At 44.2% G+C, this 19,237-nt stretch overlaps 1 protein-coding gene across 2 annotated transcripts in view; it reads right to left on the reverse strand.

The window, feature by feature from the left end:
- The window catches only part of LOC143987832 (enoyl-[acyl-carrier-protein] reductase, mitochondrial-like), a 150,633-nt gene extending 132,819 nt beyond the window's left edge, over positions 1-17,814 (reverse strand). For both annotated transcript variants that reach the window (XM_077486893.1, XM_077486891.1), the window contains exon 1: positions 17,584-17,814. In XM_077486893.1, coding sequence (XP_077343019.1) covers positions 17,584-17,726 — 143 coding nt within the window. In that variant the 5' untranslated portion in view covers positions 17,727-17,814. The remainder of the gene's footprint in view (positions 1-17,583) is intronic.
- Between the last annotated feature and the right edge of the window lie 1,423 nt (positions 17,815-19,237).

Below are 19,237 nucleotides of genomic sequence, written 5' to 3' on the forward strand. Positions count from 1 at the left end.
GAGATGCCGGTCTGTTTGTGATGAGAATGGAATTGGGTGATAAAGCATAGTTTGTCCTTATTTATATCTGTCTGGATGGGGATACATTAGAAGGAAGATATATCTATGTAATGAGAGACTGAGTAAGCTGATTCCACAATATCAGCTGGAAAACCCTTTTCAAGATGTATCTTTTAACAGCTTACTCTGGTGACAGCTGTTACATAGCTGAGGCTGACCCCGCCCCCTCTGATGCCACGGGGGCTTCCCTGTGGTGTCGGGGGGGGGGGGGGGGGGGTGGGGTCACCCGTTTACATCACCTGGTGGCCCTGCCCTCAGCTATATAACAGCTGTCACCAATGGGAAGCTTCACTTGGTGGGATCCTCCCATGGAGGCGAAGGTGTTGCGTTTTTTTCTTTTTCTGGCTAATCGGCGGCGTGAAAGAAGATTACTGGACATCGATGGACATTTTTTTTTTTATCTATTAATAAAGGACTTATCCTAAGCTGTCTCGTCTTTTTTACAATTTTTGACACTTTTTTGTGAAATGGTAGGGGGGGTCCAATGTACCCCCGTAAATTCACATGGGGGGCTGGGATCTGGGGGTCCCCTTGTTAAAGGAGGCTTCCAGATTCTGATGAACCCCCACCCACAAGGTCAGATCCCAAAGCACCCCAAAGCACCCTCCCCATGTTGAGGGCATGTGGCCTGGTGCAGTTCAGGAGGGGGGCCGCTCTCTCATCCCCCCTCTTTTGCTGTGGCCTGCGAGGTTACATGCCCAGATAAGGGTCTGGTATGGTTTTTGTGGGGCTCCTACACCAATTTTTTCTTAAATTTTCCCCTTAAGATCCATACCAGACCTGAAGGGCCTTTTGGGGGACCCCCATGCAATTTTATTTTCCATTTTTGGTTTGACATTCCCCTTATTATTCATACCATACCCAAATGGCCTGGTAATGGATTGGGGGGGAGGGGGGGGGCATGCTGTTTTTTTCAATGAGTTTTATCTATAATGCTGAGACCCGACAATTCATTACAGCCGTGATCAGTTTTGAATGACAATTTTTCATTTAGAAATGTCATTTTGCTGCAGTACTGTTCTAAACACGGTTCTAAATGCATTTGCAGGCATACTATAGACACCCCCCAGGCATGATATTTAACCACTTGCCTACCAGGTAGACATGTGCATTCGTCTTCGTCCGAATTTTGGGTATTTTCCTTATCGTTTTAACAAACGATAACGAACGTGCAGAATCTGAAAACCCGAAAGATCCGACATAAACAAATGCTTTATTTTCGTTTTCGTTGTGTCAACAGTTCGATATAGATAGGAGATTCGACATGATGTTGGCCATAGCAATCTGTGTCCATCGAATTTGTGGTCGAATGTGCCTAACCTTACCTCTATTAGTCCAAAATTATTCTACATAGAGAGAAAAGATTCGACATAGAGAGAAAAGACAAATGCATTTTTTAACAAAACTAAATAATAGTGAATAAAAACGAATTTAGGGAGTAACTAAATAAATGTATTTTTCGGACGAAAACGAAATTCCAAAACAAAATATTTCAGTGAGCACATGTCTACTACCAGGCACTAACACCTGCCCAAGCCATTTTTCAGCTTTCAGGCTGTTGCACTTTGAATGACAATTGCGTGGTCATGCTACACTGTACCCAAACAAATGTTTTATCATTTTCTTCACACAAATAGAGCTTCTTTTGGTGGTATTTAATCACCGTTTTTATTTTATTTTATTTTTTTAAAAAGACCAAACATTTTGGGAAAAAATACGTTTTTTTACTTTTTTTCTGTCAGTAAATTTTGTAACTAAGTAATTTCTCGCCTGATGCGTACTGATGAGGCGGCACCGATGGGCACTGATAGGCTGAACTGATGGACATTGATGAAGTGGCACTTATGGGCACTGATGAGGTGGCACTGATGAGGAGGCACTAATATGCCGCACTTATGGGCACTGATAGGTGGCATTGATATGTGACACTGATGAGTACTGATAGACGGCACTGATGGGCACTGTTAGGTGGCACTGATGTGCACTAATAGGCGGCACTGGTGGGCACTGATAGGCGGGACTGGTGGGCACGGATAGGTGGCATGGATAGGCGGTACAGATGGGCACTGGTGGTCATTCATGGGTGGCACTGATGGGCGACACTGATGGGCATTTATGGACAACAGTGATGGGCATTGATGGGCAGCACTGATAGGCAGCACTAATTGCCAGCACTGACTGGCATGGCTAATGGGCACTGATTTGTGGCACTTGTGGGCAGTGGTGGGCACTGATTTCTGACAGTGGTGGGCACTGTATGCTGGCATTGGTGAGCACTGTATTGTTACACTTTATTTGTTTATTGTAATCAGGGCACTGATGATCAGTGCCCTGATTACATCCCTATTTGTCCCCCTGTATGGAGATGCCACTGATTGGCTCTCCTCTCCTCACACTCTGTCAGTGTGAAGCCAGGAGAGCCGATTACTGGCATCTCTGTGTTTACATGTGATTGGACACAGCTCTGGGTTGCGCCATGTCCTAGCAACATGGTGCAGCCGCGATCGCCACGCTGCATGCCTCCGCTGTCACACGAGAGTGGCAGTTCTGGGCTGCCATCATATGACGGCGTCCCAGAAAAAGAGCTGCACCGCCTTGCCATCACAGTGGGCGGGCGGCAAGCAGTTAAAGGAATATTTCAGTTTTATTGTTTCACTTTAAGCATTAAAAAAACAGGAGTTAAAAAAAAAAATTGCATTGATACATGTCCCCTGGGTCAGGACCCGGGTTCCCAAAAACTTTTTATGACAATAACTTGCATATAAGCCTTTAAAATGAGCATTTTTGATTTTTCATGTTAGTATCCCATAGACTTTAACGGTGTTCCGGCGGCTTTCGAATTTGCCCCGAACACCGCATATTTTTCGGTGTTCACCCATCCCTAGTTTGCAATTCTGCAGAACATGAGCAAGGCCTGCCGGGAGCGGGACTGTCAGTGCTGTTTTTGACTGGACTGGGCTGAAGGGACCACCTGGCGTGGACAGAGACTGTCACTGTGACTCAGGAGGGGACATGTGTCGGTGACGTGGCATCGTCATCTGTGCTGCTGCATACTGCTGCCAGTGTCACTGTGAGAGTCAATTTCATGTGTATGCACTTGACCTTCTAATTTCTTTCACTCCTGAGTCCTGTCCCTGAGTTACTTACTTACTATATTGAAAATAAAATGGGAAATATGTTTTTTTTTGCCTAACATAAACTTAAATCACATTGTAATTGCTTAGTGTACTTGTTTGTAGCCTAAATACTAAAATTTGCATTTAAAACTGTAATTTTGTAACTTTTGAAAATACCAGTAAAAACTTGTCTGTGCCAGTAAATTTTGTGTGCCGTGTCAGTAAATTTTAGTCTGGTAGGTTGGCAAAGCTGCCTCAAAGGAGGGTCAGCACTAGAAGCCAGTCCGCTATATGCACACATTGTAATGGTGAACATGCTGAGAGCAGAGTGAGAAGAGGGATGACATAAACAAGCCACAAAAGAAGAAGTGTAAGCCCTTGTACACACGATCGGAGATTCCGACGGAATGTGTCCGATCGGAGCATTTTGGCGCATATTCCGACTGTGTGTGGTCTGCATCGGACTATTTCCGTCGGAATATCCGTCGGACCAAATTTTCCAACTTGCCGGAAATATTTTCCGTCAAAATGCTCCGATCGGACATACTCCGATCATGAGTAGAGAATTCCGATCGGACAAAGTGCCACGCGTGCTCAGATCAAATTCCTACATCAAAGCTATTGGCTACTAGCCTGCACGTAGTCCCATCGTAACGAAATTACGTTATCACGTTCCAAACGATCGGATTTTCCGAGAACTTTGTCCGACTGTGTGTATGCAACAGTTTCGGACAAGATCCGTTGGACAAAATCCGGCGGACAAAATCCGACGGATTTGGTTGTCGGAATCTCAGACCGTGTGTACAAGGGCTAAGAACGTGGCCAGAAATGACCAGAATCTTATAATTAAGTGATTTTGTAAAGTGTAGGAGTGGCATTACATAAAATAAAATGAAATAAAATACTGAGCTTGGGTTTTATAAGACTTTAATAAAAGCAGACTTATACCAGCCTCCTCAAATGCTGTCATTTGGGCAGCATGGGATTTCGCTATATGAGGCAAGCTGGTGTCAAAAAACATTCCCTTAGCCGGGAAAGAGGTGAATTTTAATTACATCTGATTATTAAACAATTCACTATGCATTCTATCAGAGTTAACACCGTGCTGCTACATTGGCTTGTCAAACAGCTCAATATTAGAGAGACTGCTGCCATGAGTATATATGTCATAACAATTAGCTAATCTTTCTGAAAAATAGCCAAGTCACGGGTGAAATTGAGGGTATCTTTCCTGCCACTAATTTGACCATACGGTGCACTGTAATAAAAGAGGAATTATCAGATGCCTTTATTCAGTGGTAATTAATGTCACCATCCGTAATCAGGGGAATGACTAAAATAATTGTATTTCTACTAACTAAGCACTAGCGCTCAGTATCATTCACTTTAATTATATGTTTTCGAGTGTAAGTGCAACAAAATCAAATAAATTCTAATTACTTGGGTAATGGGGAAAAGGGCAGCTAATTTTTGAAGCGCCAGTTTTTCTGAAGGATGAACATCTAATTACTAGCAAGGATCAACAAAACTAATCATCATTAAGCAATGCATTCCAGAAAAGAACAGCATGTTCAAGTAAATCAAAGCAACACAGCTACTATATGAACTGGCCAGCAAACACCTAATATAAAATGTGCACATATTTTGCTTGAAAATTTACAAAGGAATACAGTTGGATCCTGATTTAAAAATAAAATGACTCCTCATGTCCTCTTAAATAGTATTCAGTCCTGTGGAGATTCACAGTATGAAGACACTGTGGTTTTCAAAATGAGGTCATTTAACAATGCCAAGGCTGCTATGTACTCAATCTGGAAAAACTATTGGCAAATGCTGTACAGAGGAAATTGAATAAATATTTCTTTGTTTAAGATACACCAGACTTTTCAAGTAAATCACTTATTTATCATAAAAAAACAACTTGTTTTTATTTTTTATTGGTAATAGGGCCAGAATATAAGAATTTTTTTTTTTTTTTATAAATCCAAAAAGCTTTTAATAACATCCCGCTATAAAAACTGTATACCAAAGTAATAATTTAGTCATAAGTGAATCCTTCCACAACCAGTTTTTATACCTTAAACTTTAGACCTTCTTTCTGTAATTTCCAGTTATGTACTTTTCCACCCCAAAAGTTTTGAGTGCTCCTGCCCTCTTTTTGTGTTTTAGCATGTCCTGTTGCCATTTTCATAGCTCAAAATAAATGAAAAATTCAACAGGTGAATACTCCTCATGATGCTTACAAGTATGAAGGTCCAACAATAGAGTATGAACATTTCACCAATAGAGTCCCGGAGATATAATAAATTGGCAGGTCATTTCATTCTGCAGCTTTTACCAAAACCTGGAATATTAATTTTGGGGTGGACTGACCCTTGATTTACGTTTTTTGTTTTAGAAACTAAGATCTACTGAGAGTTTAAAAAAAGTTCCAGCCAGCCCTATTGAACAGTAGTTAAAGTAGAAGTCCAGTAAAATACTATATAAGCTCAAACCTGCTTCTACCCACATTCTAAGCCCTATACTAACTACCATGTAAAGGAAAGATGTCTATACTTACCTATTCTGAGGGTGTTCCGGTCCAATCACATGATTGGCTCCCAGTACTGGCTTTAATGTAGAGGAGAGATCACTGACAACGGATGCCTTATGGCGCGTACACACGGTTGGATTTTCTGACGGGAAATGTTTGATGGGAGCTTGTTGTCAGAAATTCCATCGGACATTTTTCGTTGGAATTTGTTTGGGAGATACAATCCTAGGGTCCTTTCTCATGCTTTGCAGAAACAGGGAGGCCATGCAGGGTAATTTTGCAGAATCATTCGATTCTGAGTTCTCGGGGTCACTAAATATCACATGATCCGTAATTACCTCCTCTCAGCCACGTAGAACTCCTTGGGTTTCTGGGGACTGAAAACCATCCCTTGAAGACTGCTGCTGAGTGTTATCCTCTACATCCATGTTGACACAATCCTCCTCCTCTTCTTCCTGTGAGTTTGGCAGGCCCGCAGGAATGCTATCTGGATAAAGAGTGCCTTGAGAGGTAAGGAAGTCCTTCTCTTCCTCCCGCTGTTCTGCCTCAAGTGCTCTGTCCCTGATTCCACAAAGCATGTGCTCCAACAGAAAGACTAGAGGGACAGTGTCACTGATGCATGCATTGTCACTGCTCACCATCCTTGTGTCCTCCTCAAATGGTGAGAGGACAGTGCATGGATCTTTGATCATTAGCCACTGGCCTGGCGAAAAGAAGCCAAGCTCCCCTGACCTTGTCCTGGTGCCATACTCGCACAGGTACTCATTGATGGCCTTCTGCTGTGTGTGCAGCCACTGCAGCAATGCCAACATTGAGTTCCATCTGGTTGGCATGTCACAAGTGAGGCGGTTGATGGGCAAGTTACATTCCCTTTATCAGCCAGCCAAGCACTGGCATTGTATGACCGGTGGAAATGACCACAGACTTTTCTGGCCTGGCTGAGGAGATCCTGTAAGCCTGGGTACCTGCTCAAGAACTGCTGCACCACCAAATTCAGGACGTGTGCCAAACATAGAACATGGGTCAAGTGTCCCTGTTGGAGGGTGGAGAGAAGGTTGGTGCCATTTTCGCATACAACTATTCCTGGCTGAAGCTGGTGTGGCGTCAACCACTTCTGAGCCTGCCCTTGCAGAGCTGACATAATCTATGCCCCAGTGTGGCTCCTGTCTCCTAGGCAGACCAACTCAAGCACCGCATGGCATCTTTTAGCCTGACTGCTTGCATAGCCCCTTGAACGCTTACGGAGCACTGGTGGTTCAGAAGACAATTCTGCATAAGAGGCCATAGAGGTAGAAGAAGAGCAGGAGGTGAAGGAGAGAGCTGTGGCAGAATCACCACTAGTATTTTGGAGGCGTGGTGGTGGAAAACAAGCTCCAACAACCCTGAAACCTGTCCTGCATTCTTCCCAGCTGCCAGCAAAGTTACCCAGTGCGCCATTAAGGAAAGGTAACGTTCCTGTCCTTGCCTCCTGGAACCAGAAGCAGCAGTAATATGAACCTTACTGATGACCGCCCTGTCCAACAAGGTCAAAACATTGCCTTCCAAATGCCGCTAGAGAGCCAGAATGGCCTTCCATGAAAAGAAATGGCATTTTTGAACCTGCCACTGAGGTACAGAACATTCCACAAATTCACAAAAGGGGGCAGAGTTTACCAGCTGAAAAGGCAGCAGTTGCAGTGCTAGAATTTAGACACCGAGCATGGGGATGGCTGGGACCGAATTTCTTTTTACGGTTCAGCAACTGGGGTATGGAAATTTGCATGCTAAAATCAGAGGGTGGTGTACTGCTAACAGATTGGCTGCAAGCACTTGGGACACCTATTGCTATACCTTCATTCCTCTCCGTGCAGGTTTTTGAGAGGACTGGAAGCATAGTAGGGTTGGGGACCCCAGATGAGGAGCAAGGAGAATTCTGCCTTTTACTTTGATGTGGGTCTTTCAAGTTCTGTTGCAAATGGAATGCATGGCAGGTCGTCATATGTCTGGTCAAGCATGTGGTGCTGTTCTGGCCACGTTTGATCCGCTTCAGACATAGGCTTCAAACAGCAATGGTGCAATCTGCTGCACACTTGTCGAAAAAGGCCCACACCAAGGAATTTTTAAAAGTCAGCGGGGAGTCAGCAGCGCCCTGCACTTGTGGAGCTCTGCGGTTTGATGCATTAGGGTGGCTGCCCTTAAGCTGCCCCCTAGAGGACACCCTGCCTCGCACCCAAGTACAGTCAGTGACCTCATCATGCCCTCCCTTGAGCAAACTTAGCAGTATGCTGCAGCTGGGGGAACATGACTGCCAGCTTTTTGTCCCTCTTGGGCACCCCATTTCTCTAGACTCATGTTACTCCCTTCCTCAACCTGGGAACCAATATCGGAGTCTTCAAATCGCTGTACATCCTCCAGGAGCATGTACCCGACACTGTGGTCGAATAATTCTGGGGACTCTTCCCTGCATGATGGTGGGGCTATGGAAGGAGTGACTGTGGACAAGGAGCTGGTGGTATAGGCCACTTTGGCAGCTGCGTTGGAAGACAAACTACTCCTGGGTCTGGGTGACAGAGGATGAGGTGGATAAGGATTGCTTTGTTATCCACTCCACCAACTCTTCTGCATGTTCTGGCTCAATAACATGGCCAGCAGCAGAAAAAAAGGACAAGCGTGGCCCACGGCTACCTGCAGAGGATACACGATGTCCACGACCACCAATGTTGATTGCAGACACAGAGGCTGCTTGCTCTCTTTTTTTTTTTTTTTTTAAATGTATATTTATTGAAAAAAAGATTTTTGTACAGCAGATAAATTTGTACAACCAATGTAGACATTCAAGATTGACAGTGCAACAGTAACAGGAAAAAACCGCCGCAGGCGGAATACAGCATGTTAACCTCTTGATACATCACATTAAAGGGTAAGGAGGGAAGGACACACCACAGGACCGCTGAGTGAGATACATGAATAAACCCAGAGTTGTATATGTGGGGGTGGACGTAAGGTCAAGGTCCCGAGAGCAAGCCTGAGGCAAACATTCCCGAACGTAAATAGCCTCAAGCTAGGATGTTGCCTCAGGGTTGAACGCGGAACTATCCCATCTGTCCCATACTTTAGAAAACTTGGGTAGGGAGTCTTGTACTAGCGCAGTCATATGTTCCATCCTGCGGATATACGCAATTGCGGAAATTAGCTGTGGATGAGATGGGGGGGAAGGGGACAACCAAAGAGCAGGAATCACTCTCTTAGCAGCCAAGAGGATATAAGCTGTCAGTTTCTTGGCGTGCTTAGATAGCGCCGCAATAGGCAAGCCTAACAAGTAATGTCTAGGGTCTAACGGAGCATCTATCCCCAAAACAGATTGGAGCAGAGAACGGACCATAGACCAAAAAGGTACAATCAAAGGGCAGCTCCAGAAGATATGAAAATGGGTGCCCTCATGTCGTAAGCACCTCCAACACAGCTTAGATACAGTGTGATCGTATTTATGTAGCATTTCAGGGGTTTTGTACCAGAACATTAGTATCTTATATGCTGTCTCTCTCTGCTCCACGCATCTAGAAACCTTAGAAGTAGAAGTCCAGATATCCTGCCATTGAGAAATAGTTAAGGGAGTTGGTAAAATTGCGGCCCATCTCCTCATATAGAGATGCGTTTCCGCGGTGGGCGAGGTTGAATTGTGAAGGATACTGTAAATAGAGGATATAAGTCCTTTCTGACAGGGACCATGGAAGCACAAAGTTTCAAAGGTGCTAGGGTTTGTCAATGTCAGGTCAGGAGATCTGGAATGAAAATAATGTTTAAATTGAAGGTATGAAAAGAGGAGTCTATCCGGAATGTCATACTTATCCTGAAGCTCTGGGAAGGATAGGAATTTGCGAGACACCGGGTGTACCAGGTGGCGTAATTGGAAGATGCCTGACCTGTACCAAGGAAACATATTCTTCACAGAGAGGCTATCAGGCACGTCTGGATTAAAAATGACATTCAACAGGGGTGAGCATGGAGAAGAGAGAGAGAACCTCTTGTGACATTTCTAACATATGGACAAAGTGAAAAGCATCGGCCCAAGGCTTAGACGTCTAAGCTGAGCCATAGAGGAGGTTAAATCGGACCACAGCATGGCACAGGGATGAACAGGAGTAACAACACTCATTTCCAGCTCCGACCATCTACTGGTAGCAAAATACGAGGACCAGGAGATAGCCGCCAGAAGATGCGCTGCATAATAATACCTCACTATATCTGGGGCTCCCAACCCACCTTGAGACCGTGGAGCAAAAACCACTGTTTGGGCTATCCTATGTAGCTTATTTCCCCATATAAATTTAGCGAAGGCCCGCTGAATGTTCCTAAGTTGAGGCATGGAGATAGCAACTGGTAACGTTTCAAAAAGATATAAAAACTTAGGGAGTATGGCCATTTTTAATACATTAATTCTGCCCAAGAGAGATAGGGGGCACGACGTCCAACTCCTGAGTAGGCTATGCGTTTCCGCAATTAGAGATACATAATTAGCTTCATAGAGGGTGGTGTACCGGGCAGTCAAGTTAATGCCAAGGTATTTAAGGGAAACGGGGCACCAATGATAGGGGTATGTAAGTTTCAAAGAGGCTAGAAGTGGGGGAGAGATATGAATAGGGAGCGCTTCGGTTTTAGTAGTATTAACCCTATAACCCGAGAGGCTGCTGAACGTGTCTAGAAGAGTGTGAAGTTTGGGAAGGGAGACTTGAGGTTTCGTCAGAGTGAGGAGTATGTCGTCTGCAAAAAGAGATAACTTGTATTCTTTCAATCTGAGCGAAACTCCGCTTATGTCTGAGTTCTCCCGTATAGCTGCAGCTAAAGGTTCCAGGCACAGTATAAACAACAAGGGGGAGAGGGGACAACCCTGTCTGGTACCATTACTATGAGTAAAGAGTGGAGACCTGTAAGATGCCAGTTGGACTTGGGATGTGGGAAGTGAGTATAAGGCTTGCAGGGCCGACAGGAAAGAACCAGAAAAGCCAAAACGCTGGAGTGTAGCAAACATGTATGGCCATCCCAACCTGTCAAAGGCTTTTTGTGCATCTAAACTCAAAACAATGGCCGGGCAAGATGTCTTATCGAGCAAGTCTATAAGATCGATGGTGCGTCTAGTATTGTCTCCAGCTCGTCTACCCAGTACAAATCCCACCTGGTCATTATGAACCAGGGCGGGAATCATTAAGGAAAGCCTATTTGCTAAGATTTTAGTGAAAATTTTATAATCAGAGTTTAGTAAGGCTATGGGTCTGTAGTTATCTGGTAAGGTAGGGGATTTACCCGGTTTCGGGATAACAGTAATATGTGCATGGAGGAACTGAGAATGCGGTACAGTGCCCTTCTGTAGGGAGGTAAAGAGATTAAGCAAATGAGGACTCAGTGTCGGGAGAAAAGTCTTATAATAAATGTAGGGAAGCCCATCAGGACCCGGGGACTTATGGGACGGGAGGTTCTTTACAACCGCAGCCAATTCTTCTGGCGTGACGGGTGCATTCAGGGTAGCTACTTGTGAGGATGACAACACTGGCAGCTTCAAGGGAGCACAGAAATCATTAAAGCTGTCCTGGGAGAACACGTGGTTGGGATCTGAAGCTAGGCAATTATATAACTTCTGGTAGAAAGCACCAAATACTTTAGACATCTTCAAGGGGCAGTAAGTCGGAGTACCGTCTGACTGTAGCAAAAGATCGGGGTAGGAATGAAATGGACGGGGTTTTAGCTTGTTCACCAACATCCTATGAGGCTTGTTGGCAAACTCATAAAACCTCTGCTTCGCCCAGAGTAGAGCTTTAGAACATTTATGCATATCTAAAGATTTCAACCGTTCACGTAGAGAGGTCACTGTGCGAAGCCGTGGCACCGATGGGGAAGACACCAGCAGAGCTTCAGCTTTCAGCAGTCGCGAAAGAATGTCCAGTCTCTGCGCAGCTGAGTCTCGCTTGAGGCGGGAGCCAGCCGAAATACACAATCCTCTGAAAAAGGCCTTGTGGGCCTCCCAAAGGGTGGACACGTCCCGCACAGACCCTTCGTTAATTTGAAAAAATTCGGTAAGACTCTGTGACAAATGAGTTTCGGTGGACGGATCGCGGAGGAGAAACTCATTGAATCTCCAGTGGCAGGTCCTGGGTGTGGAGAGGGTGAGGGCGAGGTCAAGCTGGGCCGATGCATGATCGGACCAAGTTATGGGGTTCAACTCTGAGGCTACTGCTGACATTAGAAGAGGTGCCGTAACAAAGATGTAGTCCAATCTGGAGTACATCTTGTGTGGGGGGGAATAGAAGGAAAACTGCCGGTGCGTAGGGTGTTTAATCCTCCAAATATCTAATAAGTTATGAGATCTAATGAGCTTGCGAAACGCAGTAGATTGACGCTCCGTTTTGGAGGAGGGGTTGTCTGAAAACAGGGTCTGTCTATCCTTCCTAGCAGACATGGCCATATTAAAGTCCCCACCAATGATCATGAATGGTTGGGCAAATGCGCCCAGGTTGTCCAAGACCTTAGTAAGGAATTGAAGCTGGCCAGAGTTGGGAGCATAAACATTAATAATTGAAAGAGAGCGAGATAAGTAGTCGCAGTCCAGAAGAATATATCTACCCTGCGGGTCGAGAAATGAAGACTTAACCCGTAGCGGGCATGTCTTTTTAATCAGTATCGCCACTCCAGCCTTACCAGAGGGGTCAGAGGCCATAAAAGAGACCGGGAAGTGTTTAGCTGCAAATTTAAGAGATCCCCCTGGGCGAAAATGAGTCTCCTGGACCAGGACCACATCTGCGTTTGAGGATTTGAACTCCTTCAAAGCTAACCAGCGCTTATGGATCGAGTTCAAGCCCTTAACATTGTAAGTGAGCACCCTCAAAGCCATGATAGAAAAAACAGTGGAAGCTTAAAGTACCCATAAAACACATGTAAAAAACTGATATAACCATACAAACCAAGAAGATATCGGGACCCGTGGTGTGTCCTAGGAATGAAAAGCAAGTGAAAGCATATAATAACAATGCATCCATATAGCGTAAAAAAGAGCATCAAATTCACACAAAAAGTGAAAAAAAGGCCAAAAAAAAGGCCTAAAAAAGAGAAAAAAACATTAATAGTAGAAAAAAGGCCTGGGGGGTAAAAACCACCCAGGAGTCCACAGCCGTAGCCGCGGAACAAGAGGAGGCACATCAGGGGTTCCAGCTCATCTGGAGAGACCCCGCCACCTTCCAGCAAAAGTTACAGGGAATATGCACAGTGTACTGTAGTCCCAACAACCAACAACAGGGGCAGTAGAAAAAAAAAAATATATAACCTGTACCTAAAATTGCAAACACCCCTAAGTAAGGAGAAAACATGGTGAGATAGGGGCCAAGGCCTAGGTCAGCCAAATAACACATATGGAAGTCACCATCAAGGGGGGAGTCTAGGGTGTAGGTTATGCTGAGGAGTAGAAAAGGGCTTCTGCGACTTCTGACGTGCAGGGGTCCAGATCCGAGCAGGAACGGAGGAGGGTCTAGGTGTCGTCGGAAGCGGCATGGGATCCTCGTCTGGTAGTGGTGGTAGACCCAGGTTGCGTATGAAAGCTTCACTTTCCTGAAGATCTCTCATGGAGTATTGAGTCCCATCTTTAGTGGCTGAAAGACGGAAGGGGAATCCCCAGCGATACGGGAACTGATGGTTCTGCAGATGTGCAGTCACAGGGCGAAAACTACGACGTTTGGCAAGCGTGATAGGGGATAAGTCACTAAAAATTTGTATCTTGGCCCCCTTAAACTCCAAGCGGGATTTGTTCCGGGTGGCCATGGTCAAAGCTTCTTTGCTGTCGTAGTAGTGAAAGCGTACGATAATGTCTCTTGGGTTGGCCCCGGCAGGGGGCTTTGGGGCTAAGGATCTGTGAGCCCTATCCAATCTCCAGTCTATGTCCGGGATTTTAGGGGCGACAACATTAAAGAGACTGAGTAGGTATGGTTTGATCTCTCCCTCACTGACGGCCTCAGGGACGCCTCTAATACGGAGGTTTTGGCGACGTTCCCTATTCTCTAGGTCTTCCTGTTGGGATTGGAGCTGGGAGACAGATTGCTTCAGACCGGCATTGTCTTCTTCTAAAGCGTGAACATACTGTAGTAGGTCGTCGAATTTGGTTTCCAGTACATCAGTCCGTTCTCCAATTTGAGCAAGCTCCCCCCGTAATTCATGGGCCAGTTTACCCATTTCCTTAGAAACATTGCTCGTTAGATCTTTCAGGAGAGCTCGCAATTTATCATCAAGTACGTCAACTGTGACCGGGGCGGACATCGTAATGGAGTGGCTATGCGACTGGGAGCTTGGAACGTCGTGCGCCGACACTTGGGAGGCCACTTGTGCATATGTAAAAGAACCTGGAGAAGGAGCTGGGGAGGCTTGCCTGCTCAGAAATCTATCCAGAGTCTGTGAGGGCCGCAGATCCGGGGACAAAGACTGAGGAAGGTGTTTCGGCCCGTATTTCACCATGAGGCGTTGGGACTAGGCATATATTCAGTTACATGGGGTGCTTCCCATAGAGAAGTAGCGACTGCGAGTTGCACAGGAGCATTGGAAGGCGGCTAGGGCCCACGGAGAACGATCACATGTTTGTCAAACAGGGGGGGCCCGAGATGTGACCCCAAAATAGTGCGTCGTCGATCAGAGAACACAGACCAACTGGGAGGGGGGCCGATGCTGGAGAGCAGGCTGCAGCACTCTCTAACAAACAGGGGTGGGAAGTCCAGATACCACTGCACCACTAGGCTGTATGAGGAAACAAGGCAGGGCAAAAAAGAAACCAGAGCAGGCAGCAGGCAGGTGTAGGCCTCAGATGGTAAGAGGAGGAGATGATGGGTGGACCAAGATGGCCACTGACCAGGCCTAGTGCAGTTGCAGGGCAAGAGGGTACGGCTGACGAGGGCAAACAGTCACTCAGGGGGAGGCAGGCTCTGTTGAGGCAGGGGTTAATGCCTTTGCAGGGGGATGCAGCAAGCCAGTTACAGGAGAGGGAGAGCAGCTATGCTGTGGAAGGCCGTGGGTGTAGCAAGATGGCCGCCGGAGCTCACCTCTCCAGTGAAATCCCAGGCATCTCCCCCAAGATCCAGATAACAGCCAGCGGGACTCCGGTGTAGGTGGAGGACGCTTCGGGGGTCCGCGATGTGCCGCTCTGGAGGTCCCGGCCGAGATGGGACTCAGGATCCGCCGTCCGGAGGCTCTGCAGAGCGGTATAGGCCGCAAGATGGCGGCGGTGTCCGGCCTGGTGCGCTGCCCGCGGCCGCGGGAGCGGTTATAGCCGCAAATCTGCCCCAAATAATGGCTCCGTCCGGAGCGTGGAGGGCCCCCCGGCAGGATGGATGGGTCGGTAGGCAGCAAAGCCGTGCGGCAGGCGAGGATGGACACGGATACCGTTCTGCTTGCCCTCTTTTAATGGCCTGTGAGCATCTGCCTCTCCTTGGCGGCCTTCTGGACATGATGTATTTTTTGTTTTGCAACACCACACTACACTGTATTAGATACAGTGTACACTGACTGAAGTGTATTAGAAACTGTGCACACTGTATTAGATACTGTATTAGATACTGTGTACACCGCCTGCACTGTATTAGCAACTGTAAAATGGCTGCACTGTATTGCATACTGTGCACACCACCAGAAGTCTAGTAGAAACTGTACACACTGTATTCGATATTGTGTACACCGCCTGCACTTTACTAGAAACTGCACTACGGCTGCACTGTATTGTGTACTGTATACACCACCAGAAGTGTAGTAGAAACTGTAACCACTGTATTAGAGACTGTGTACATCACTAGAAAAGTAGTAGAAACTGTACACACTGTATTAGACAAAGTGTACACCGCCTGCACTGTATTAGAAACTGTACATGGGCTGCATTGTATTTTATACTATGTACACCACCAGAAGTGTAGTAGAAACTGTACACTGTATTAGATACTGTGTACACTGTCTGAAGTGTATTAGAAACAGTACACCACAGAATGCACTGTAGATATAGGCTACACTGAATGCAGAGTATATGATATATATATATTAATACACTGCCCGCACTGACTGAATATCGAGTAAACACTAAATATATAGTCTATGCTAAATGCATATACTGTGCATATATATATATATATATATATATATATATATATATATATATATATATATATATATATATATATATATATATATATATATGTCACTTCAGTGTCATGTGCCATCAGTGCCACATATCAGTGCCATCTGCCATCAGTGCCACGTCAGTGTCATGTGTTATTTTCCTGGTGCTCCAGGGCCTTCAAAAGTGTAATAGGTAGTCAACAAGTTAGATGTGTAATTTATGCTCCTAGAACACGTGATGGTGCTCCCTGCATGTTGGGTCTCTCTAAGTGGCCAGGCTGTGAAAAAGTCCCACACATGTGGTATCGTAATACTCAGGAGGAGTAGCAGAATTTATTTTGGGGTGTCATTTGTGGTATACACATGCCATGTGAGAGAAATAACCTATTACAATAACAATTTTGTGGGGAAAAAAATATAAAAAAATCTTCATTTTGCAAAGAATTGTGGGAAAAAATAACAACACCAACAACCTCACTATGCCTCTTACTAAATACCTTGTAATGTCTACTTCCAAAAATGGTGTCATTTTGGGGGGTATTTTGTACTTTCCTGGCTTGTTAGGGTCGCAAGAAATGAGATAGGCCACCAGTACATCAGATATGATCAATTTTTTATGATTCACACCACAGCTTGTAGACTCTCCAACTTTCACAAAGACCAAATAATATCCACTAATTTGGGTTATTTTTACCAAAAATATGTAGCGGTATAAATTGTGGCCAAAATTTATGAAGAAAAGTTAATAATTTGCATAATTTTATCACAGAAACAAAGAAAATGCTTTTTTTTTTTAAAAAAATCGGTCTTTTTTCATTTATAGCGCAGAAAATAAAAAACCCAGAGGTGATCAAATACTACCAAAAGAAAGCTCTATTAAAAAAAGGACAAAAAATTTATTTGGGTACAGTGTTGCATGACTGAGTAATTGTCATTCAAAGTGTGAGAGCACTGAAAGCTGAAAATTGGTCTGGGCAGGAGGGGTGTTTACGTGCCCAGTAGGCAAGTGGTTAAATAAGTAACATTTCCCATCCTTTCTTTTTTCCATTAAAATGACTTTAAACCTTGTCCAAAACTACAATGTCTACTTTATAATGTGGACTCTTACAAGTGATTTATTAATATTGGACATTTTCATCTCCTATGTAATATGTCTCAAGATTGTGTGTGCCTTTGAATTGCACTGCTAAGCTTCCTGTTGTATTCCCAAGACTTTCTTCGGCTCAGTATTAAACTACTGTTTTCAAGGCAGGCATATACTTCGGGACACATACCTTTATATATTTCAACATTCAGTTTTATTTGCCATTTTACTGCCCATGTTGTCATTTTGTTAAAAAAATTTTGTAATATGCAACTGCCCTCCTGACTTTTTTTTTTTTTTACAAATCTTTTATTTATTTAGAAAGGAAAGAGGGCCACGGACCCCGGCACAGAGCAAACAACATTACATGGTGTACCTAACACATAGAGCACAACATAGTAGAGCCACAGGTACCAATTGGAAAGACCTTAAACCGATCCAGCTCTATCAAGCAGGAATAATGCTCAGTATGGGAATCCCACGCCTCCGTCTTCCTGACTTTTAAGAATTTACCATAGTTTTGTGTTAGCAGCAATTGGTAAATTTACATTCTACTTTTTCTACAATAGCATTATTAAATGGGTTAAAAAGAACTGTCCCAACCCCATTGCTGTACTTATAGACTTACAGTTTTGCTCAGATCATCTGCTCAGATAAACGTGTCTGAAATACATACTTACTTTAAGACATCAGCATAAGGACCGTGTCTCCGATAGATAAGAGCTTCACATGATGTCTGGTAGGACCGCTGTTCAATGATTTTCCAGCCATTGCAATGGCACACTGGGGTTCTTCTAGACAGAAGTAGTCTGAAGATAAACATTCCTTTCAATGTTCTCTATAGGAAAGCTGCATCCGTTTATACAAATGGAGAAGTGATGCTTATGTGTATGCTTGTATTACTGTGTGAATGAAGCACTCTGTAAGTGTGGCTTTAAGCACATATTACCGGTAGTAGTACCTCATTACTCAAGAATGGTTTCCTTGAAACTTTTGCAATCAGAATTTTGTAAATGTGTTTCCTCACCAAATTCCTCTATATTTATTAAGTTCAAGAATATTATATCATTGTGAAAAGAAATAAGGAAGATAAAATTGCAAATCTCAAAGGCAAAATAATTATTCCTAAATAAACTTTAGAATAAACTCAAAAACTCTATTGCATTTCACCTTACTTACTTACTTTTTACCTTTGTTTTGCCTTTATTTTTACCTGCTGATAAATCATTAACACACTTCCAGTCTTAGCCCCTGTACACACGGTCGGAGATTCCGTCGGAATGTGTCCGATCGGAGTGGTTTGTCGGATATTCCGACTGTGTGTGGTATGCATCGGACTATTTCCGTCTGAATATCCGTCGGACCAAATTTTCCAACTTGCTGGAAATATTTTCCGACAAACTGCTCAGATCGGACATACTCCGATCATGTGTAGAGAATTCCGATCGGACAAAGTGCCACGCATGCTCAGATCAAATTCCTACACCAAAGCTATTGGCTACTAGCGTGAACGTAGTCCCGTCGTAATGAAATAACGTCATCACGTTAAGTACGATCGGATTTTCTGACAACTTTGTCCGACTGTGTGTATGCAACAGTTTCGGACAAAATCCGTCGGATAAAATCCGTTGGACAAAATCCGACGGATTTGGTTGTCGGAATGTCCGACCGTGTGTACAAGGGTTTAGGGTGTCTACAATAATTCCTCCAATACATTTATGGAGAAGACCCTTAGGCTGCAGCATTGTCAACCTATGGTGAGGGATGTATTAGATGGACTAGTAGATTTATATGGAGTTTGCCTAGGTGAACAACAAATTAACCACTTCAGCCCAGGAAGATTTGGCTGCTGAATGACCGTGCTATTTTTTGCGATTCAGCACTGCGTCGCTTTAACTGACAATTGTGCGGTCGTGCGATGCTGCACCCAAACAAAATTGACGTCCTTTTTTTCCCATAAATAGAGCTTTCTCTTGGTGGTATTTGGTCGCCTCTGCGGTTTTTATTTTTTGCTCTATAAACAAAAAAAAACACAACATTTTGTACTTTTTGCTATAATAAATATCCCAATTTTTTTTTTTTTTAAAAGCAAATTTTTTCTCAGTTTAGGCCAATATGTATTCTTATACATATTTTTGGTAAAAAAAAAAATCGCAATAAGTGTATATTGATTGGTTTCACAAAAGTTATAGCGTCTACAAAATAGGGGATAGATTTATAGCATTTTTATTATTATTATTTTTTTTTTTACTAGTAATGGTGGCGATCTGAGATTTTTATCAGGACTGCAACATTATGGCAGACACATCGGACATTTTTGACACATTTTTGGGA

Source organism: Lithobates pipiens, unplaced genomic scaffold, assembly GCF_037356315.1.
Source record: "Lithobates pipiens isolate NorthernLeopardFrog02 unplaced genomic scaffold, aLitPip1_a1.2 Scaffold_18, whole genome shotgun sequence".
Taxonomy (NCBI): domain Eukaryota; kingdom Metazoa; phylum Chordata; class Amphibia; order Anura; family Ranidae; genus Lithobates; species Lithobates pipiens.